Source organism: Sinocyclocheilus grahami, unplaced genomic scaffold (assembly GCF_001515645.1).
Source record: "Sinocyclocheilus grahami isolate Dianchi unplaced genomic scaffold, SAMN03320097.WGS_v1.1 scaffold2747.1, whole genome shotgun sequence".
NCBI lineage: Eukaryota > Metazoa > Chordata > Actinopteri > Cypriniformes > Cyprinidae > Sinocyclocheilus > Sinocyclocheilus grahami.
Genome location: NW_015507925.1, coordinates 21864 through 29241, shown reverse-complemented (window position 1 = coordinate 29241; position 7378 = coordinate 21864). Strand labels below are relative to the sequence as shown.

General features: G+C 37.0%; 1 protein-coding gene across 1 annotated transcript; it reads left to right on the top strand.

Annotated features, from left to right (window-relative positions):
• Positions 1 to 1052: 1052 nt before the first annotated feature.
• LOC107575601 (taste receptor type 1 member 1-like) lies at positions 1053 to 6531 on the top strand. Its single transcript, XM_016261957.1, has 6 exons — positions 1053 to 1234; positions 1371 to 1668; positions 1787 to 2530; positions 2771 to 2983; positions 4997 to 5117; positions 5597 to 6531. Exons 1-6 carry the CDS (start codon positions 1053 to 1055, stop codon positions 6529 to 6531), a joined length of 2493 nt encoding a protein of 830 aa, XP_016117443.1.
• The last annotated feature ends 847 nt before the right edge of the window (positions 6532 to 7378 follow it).

Below are 7378 nucleotides of genomic sequence, written 5' to 3'. Positions count from 1 at the left end.
CTAAGTCCACAGAGATCGCTACAGTGACACTACTTACTTCGCATAGCCAGACCTTCAGACTGACGGCAGAAGGTCTGGAAACCTTGGTCGCTTTGAATGGCAAGGACCGCCCAAGATGTCATATGACTGACAGATAAAGAAACCAATCACGTTTTGGTTTGTGCCATGTCATGTTTAGGTGTGTGGAAATGTCCTCACAATAACAGACTGGTGTGTAAATCTCTTGGACGTATTTGGATATGCATACAGGGTTGTGTAATAAATGCACAATAAATTTTAGTACATCAATTCTGTCTTAGGTTTGCTACACAAATCAGGATTTCTAGTGACTTAGCTAATAATAATACATAATAAGCCACAGGTGCTGCACAGTCCTGATACCATTTTTTTTTTAAAGTCTGCTAGGATGTGGCATAGGTGTTTTAATGTGCCACTTGTGGGGTGACAAATCTAGATTAATGTGAGATATGTAAAACATTTAAATTAATGTAGGAACTGGGTTATGCAAATTTAAAAATGTAAAGTATATGAGAACAAAATTTCTTTTTCCTAGTCCATTTGGAATCTATGAATTTTCTATTGGTTTTCAGCCTCCAGCGAGAACATTAACCGTTTTGAATACTCAAAAAATGATGAAAACTTCACAGTATTCACCTCCTAAATATGATGAATAAAATCTCATGTGCTATGTATGAGTCATCACAGTTTATTTGTTTAACCATCTCTAAATTGGAAAAAACTTTGTGATTCTAATCCAACTGTAAAACCCCTGCTGATAGTTCAGAAGGTTACAGTTTGTTTCACAAGAGTTTGGTTTATAAATACAAACATTTGAACAATTTATATATGAGGACACATTTGTGGTGTAATGCATTTAAAAATGATTGATGTGCTTTATGAGTTAGATATGGAAATGGACTTTTGAATCAGTGAATATAGTGGTTTAAGCAAATTGAAATGTGTTTTAAGAAAATTAAGTCTCGAATATGAGCCTGATATTTCTCAAATGATTAGCCACTGTGCACATAGTCTGTTTCACGACTTCTTAAACCATGCTTCTCAGTTGCATTTACATTTTGCTTTTGGGCTTTACCAGTTGTTTCTTTTTCAAAAGTTCTTGCTCAGCATCAGACTTCAGCTTGGAGGGAGATTACTTATTGGGTGGCCTTTTCCCTTTACATGAAATTGAAAAGGAAACAACTCTGTTTTCTGCAGAGACCACCGAATGTTTCAGGTAAGCAAGGATCTTTTAGCAGTCTCGGGTTATGAATGCACAATATTTTAAATTAAAGCAGCATTTCCTCAAAGTCCTCATTGCTAAACTGAATATTCAATTACATGCTATTAACTCCCTCACTTATGTTTTCAAGGCACATTTCCTCAAAATCTGGCTATCACATGTTGCAAGTAATGAGGTTTGCTGTTGAGGAGATTAATAACTCCACCACTCTTCTGCCCAATGTTTCTCTGGGCTATGACATTTTTGATCATTGTTCTAATACAAAGAATTTCAATTCAGTCTTAAATTTAATCTCAAAGAATGGCTCAATAAAACCTAAAGAAAAACTCAACAACTATCAGCCTAAAGTAATTGCTTTAACAGGACCATATGGAAGCACAAGAACTATTACTATTGCACCACTGTTCACAATGGACCTTATACCAATGGTAAATTTTCTATTTGTAAGGTTTACAACAAAATACACACTTACTTCCTATCTTTTGTTCAGAACTACAAAGTTACTATATATTTAAATATATATGAGTGTTTTCTTCTCTTTTAAAGGTGACTTATGGAGCTACTAGCTATGTGTTAAGCAATAAACTTCAGTATCCTTCCTTTGTAAGAACAATCCCTAGCAACAAAGACATGATAGAGATGATTATTCACATCATACGGTGGTTTGGATGGAACTGGGTTGCCTTTCTTGGTAGCCAAGACGATTACAGTTCAGATGGACTAAAGCTGTTTAATAAGTATATAAACAATACTGGCATTTGTTTGGCCTATCAAGAGGGTCTAAGTCTAAACGCAAACTACAGTCTAACGCTTAAAAAGATTGATATGCTCAACATCAATGTCATTGTAGTTTTTGCTTTGCCACAATATGCAAGCAAAATTGTCAAAGCAGCCATAGCGAACAACATCCAAGACAAAGTATGGATTGCAAGTCAAACATGGGCTATGAATCAACAGCTTCCAAAAGAGCCAGGAATTGAAAAAATTGGCACAGTCATCGGCATTACAGAGAGACTGTTGTCATTCCCCGGATTTAATCAATTTGTCTATAAAGCCAGAGGAACATCTGATGCTGACCATAATGATGCTGAGGGCAAAGTCAAGAGTAAGACATGCAATCAAGTTTGTCATTACTGCTCATTGCTGACTGCAGAGGAGATTATAAACGAGAATCCATCATTTTCCTTTGGCATCTATTCTGCCATATATACGATAGCTCATGCATTACATAAAGTTCTGCAGTGTGACATCAATGAATGCCAGAAAAATACGATGACCAAACCATATATGGTAAGCAAAGTTGAATCATTATTTCAAATACAGTATTGATGTTTTAATTAATTAAAAAATCAATATTAGTTTTTTATGAAACTACATGTTATACATTATATTGTTTTATTGCTTACATTATTTATTTATTTATATTGTATAATCTAATAAATGAGTAAAACAAAAGTAATATTTTTTAATGTTATATTATATAATATTAATAATAATATTTGTCTTTTTTTATTTGAACTCACCTTACAGCTTCTTGGAGAGATAAAGAAATTGAATTTTCCACTCAATGGCCGTCAGGTGAAATATGATGATAATTATGATCCAGCCATCAGTTATAAAGTTGTGCTCTGGCGCACTGATGTGAATCCTCCACAGTTTGAGACGGTGGGCACATATGAGAAACATGCAGAAATTACGTTTACCATCAACAACTCTCTCCTGCCATGGCATAACAAAGTTTCTGTACGTTTATTTATTTATTTATTTTGAGCCTTATTCTAAACTTTTAGCTTTACAAATTTTGTCAATCAGTTTTAAATGTTTCTCCAAATAACAGACTTCTATTTTAGCAAAAGGAATTTATCGTCATGATGAGTGAGTAAGGTTTGCCGTTGAGGAGATTAATAACTCCACCACACTTCTACCCAGTGTTTCTTTGGGCTATAAAATATTTGACCATTGTTCAAATACAAAGCCTTTCCATTCAGTCTTAAGTTACTAACCCATGCAGCAGATATTTGTTTCCATTTCAATAAAGACTATATGGCCTTATTTTAGTTGTCTGTTGACAGTTCTAAAAACAAGATCTAAGATATTTGTGTGTTTGAGGTAATTGTAATTTATGTTTTGTAAATTATAGTAAGTTTATGAAAATTACATTGTGTTCAGTTCCCTTTTTAAGTGGAACTTCAACGCTGCGTCGTGGAGTTGACGCTATAGGGAATGCCATCACTATGACTGGTGTCTGAAGCACATGTAAACGCGCCAGTAATCACAGGGGGAGGAGTCTGACAGGAGTGTTTTCCCTTTTGAGCATTCCCTGCCAGCTCTGTTGCTTTCATGTTGGTTGGAGAAGTCACTTTTCCAACCTGACTGATTAATTGTGACATGTCCAATTGTGAGGAATTAGATAAAGAGCGAGTTGAGGCACCTCCTCTGTCTCCCCATATATATGTTTGTGAGATTTTTTTATACCTCCCACCTTGTCAGTGGAGTAAGTGGATCCTTGTTTGTCTCCCTGCCTGAATAGTGGTAGGGATATATCTCCCCTTGGATGGCCCTAAGGGTTGATACAAGGTGAACAAATTTGGTGGTCAGTTTAATTCTCTCTACTTTGTTTATCTCCCTCCCCAACTATTGTTGGGTCTTAAAGTATGAATTTCACTCTCGTTTGGTTGGGTGTTCTACTATGGCCCTGGTTTGACAATGCTAATCAGTAGAGGAAGTTCGCCTAGAGGCGTCCCTCCTTGTTATCTGTCACATACTATGGTCTAGTGCTTAAACAAAAAAAGACAAAGCACTAGCTAAATCGGGTCTTAGGTAGAGTGCCTGTACTCAAGGCAGGGTTTAAGCTGCTCCCCCCCAGGTGCATTGGGGTCCCACTTGGAGGAGTGGCAACATTGAAGGATGTAGTGTGAAGCACTAATTACTAATGTTTTTAGCACCTTGCATGCTCCCTTTGGTAGGCTGCTTAAGTAACCCTTAGGGTAGAGCAGAGTGAGACTCTCTCTCTTTCATTTACCTCCCTCCTCAGCTGATGTTGGGATTTGAAGAAGGGATACATGCTCCCCTTTGTTAAGGTGCTTCTATAGGTCTCTCCAGGCAATCAGTATTACAAAGTGGCGAGTTGGATCGCCGATGGTGTCCCTATTTGTCATTATAGAATTTTATAGTTTAACCATTAACTATAGTGAGTACTGGAGAAGTGCCTCTACTTAAGTCAGGGTACACAAATTCCTTGTGTGTTTACACACACGTGGCGAATAAACCACATTCTGATTCTAATGAGTTTTCTTACCTAATAAATCTAGGTTGTTGAAATGGATTAGAAGCTCACCTGCAGGGTGATTGTATTGAAAATGCTCCCATCAGTAGCCTGCTCCCTAATAGCCTTGTTGAGATGCTTTGTCTCATTGCCATGCCCAGGGCTTCTCTGCTTGTCTCCTTCAGAGTTAATTATGTGTGTTGCAGGTGCCCTTTTAAACTCATGGGTGCTACGCTTGTGTCGTCATGGACTACTCAACCAATGATTATTGGCACGTGATTCAGACACCGGTCATGCTGATGGAGTTCCCCATAGTATCAACTCCATGATGCAGCACCTCGTTCCCCTTCACTGGGAACCATGGTTACATACATAACCTGAGACATTTACAGGCTGTGTTGTTTGAGAGCACTGATCGTAGTTTATAGAAATGTGTAAAACTGCTAAAGAAAAAAATAACTTTAAATAACACATTTTCCTGTTTGTTAAAGGTTCCTTTCTCAAACTGCTCTGTTGAGTGTAAGGTGGGACATTCAAGACAAACTGAAGGTTTTCATAGTTGCTGTTTTACGTGTAGAAAATGCCCGCCTAACAGCTATGTGGATTTTTCTCGTAAGTACCTCAGGTGGCAGTCAATGACAATTTTATATTTAAAAGGAGAGTCTACCTAAAAACAAAATTTCTGTCATCATTTACTCCTCCGCATGTCATTCCAAACTTTCCTGCAGAGCACAAAAAATTAATTTTGAAGAATGTTGTTAACCAAATAGTTTCCATTCCTATTAACTTGCATTGTATTTTTTTGTACATACAGTGAAAGTCAATGGAAAGTGTTTGGTTGTCAGCTTTTTTCAGAATATCTTATTTTACGTTTCTCCAAAGAAAGTCAAATAGGTTTGGAATTATATGAGTGTGGGTTCATTTTTGGAATGGAATATCCCTCTTCAGTCCATTCCATCACCATAATACTTTACTGGAGTTATGGTGCTATTTGAAGTCTGATTTGAAGACAAAATATTTTCCCACATCCAGTTACTATTGCTTTTGCCAAAATACTATACTAAACATTTATGTTATTAAATTTTTTTCAGGGGACCCTTATACTTGTTTTCCTTGTGCAGAGGGTGAATGGTCTGATGAGGGCAGCACGACATGTAAGACTCGCTCTGTTGTCTATCCTCAGTTCACAGAAATCGCCTCCATCACTGTCATGGTTTCTGCTGCATGCCTAATTATTCTCCTTATTGCCATATTTTGCCTTTTTGCCTACAATTACGACACGCCAGTGGTGAAGTCTGCTGGTGGCGGCATGTGTTTCCTCATGCTGACCAGTTTGATTATGTCTAGCATAAGTGTGTTCTTTTTCTTTGGAAAACCAACATTTGTATTTTGCCTCTTGAGAAATGTCATATTTGCATATTTCTTCACTGTCTGTATTTCCTGTTTGACTGTCCGTGCCTTTCAAATTATTTCTGTTTTTAAAATGGCTACTCAATTCCCTAAGTTGCACAGCCTTTGGGTAAAGCACAATGGCCAGAGTCTCTTCATTGCATTTGTTTCTTTCATTCATTTCATTTCTTGTGTGATCTGGATGACTGTCGACACTTTCAAACTCATTGCTGACTCATGGACTTATAAAGATCAACTTATGCTCATGTGTGAAATGGGGAACACTATAACATTAACCATAGTCGTGTTTATAAGTTGGTTTCTTGGTTTCCTGTGTCTATTGTTTTCTTATATGGGAAGAGATCTGCCGAAAAATTACAATGAGGCCAAATCAATAACATTTAGTCTCATTTTGTACTATCTGAGCTGGATTGCATATTTCACAGCATACCTCACTCTCAAAAGCAAATACATTGTCGTTTTGAATGCAGTGGCCCAGGTATCCAGTATAAATGGAATTCTCTTCAGTTATTTCATACCAAAATCTTACATCATTATATTCCAACCACAAAAGAACACTCCTGCATACTTTCAAACTTCTATTCAGAATTACACCCAAACCATTAGTAGGACCTAGACTCAGACATTAGTATTTTTATAGAAAGTTAACTCTTAAAGGATTAGTTCACTTCCAGAATAAGAAAATCCCTGATCATTTACTCAACCCCATGTCATCCAATATGTTCATGTCTTTCTTTCTTCAGTCGAAAATAAAATAAAAATGTATATACTTTTTTTAACCACAAATGCTCGTCTTGCACTAGCTCGACTTCATGCATTACGTTGTCACGTTGGAAAGGTCACGTGTGATGTAGCTGGAGGTACTGACCCAGTGTTTACAAAGTGAACATACAAAGACAGTCAAACACCCTTTACAAAAAAAGGTGAAATAGCGATGTCGGACGATTTTGAAGTTGGAGGAGAAAATGAGATGAGAGTTTTTCACCCTACCCTACCTTTTTGAACTGGAGCGCACAGATGAAGAACTAACCACGCGTGATCTTTCCAACGTGATTATATCGTGTATTCCCAGTAGGCAAATATATCTGTGTAACAGTGCTATACTTAAAAGTTATATACACCTTTGAGTGATAAGGAAACATGCATGAATGAGAAAATAAAGAGTGGGATGCACTTGATAGAGTTATTAAGTGCAATAAGCAGTGAAAAAGAACTCAATCTGCTGCTCGCGCTGACTGACACACAGCCGAAGTGCATGCACTGAAAGCCCCTCTCTCGACAGCATGTGATCGCGAAAACAGATCTCTTTTGTTTTATTGTGCTTGAATGGTCAAATACGCACACAGTTATCTCAATATGCCCATTGTGTGCTGTATATTACAGATAAAATAAAATATATTAAATAAACACAGTCAGTTATGTGTTAAACAAATGTAAAGAGTTGGGTGAGAACCGGATGTGTA

Excerpts from the sequence above, each read along its gene's own strand:
- LOC107575601 (XM_016261957.1), top strand. The coding sequence starts at position 1,053 with ATGCTTCTCAGTTGCATTTACATTTTGCTTTTGGGCTTTACCAGTTGT. Across the intron at positions 2,531-2,770 it reads CGATGACCAAACCATATATG|CTTCTTGGAGAGATAAAGAA; the intron begins GTAAGCAAAGTT and ends CTCACCTTACAG. Across the intron at positions 5,118-5,596 it reads CAGCTATGTGGATTTTTCTC|GGGACCCTTATACTTGTTTT; the intron begins GTAAGTACCTCA and ends AATTTTTTTCAG.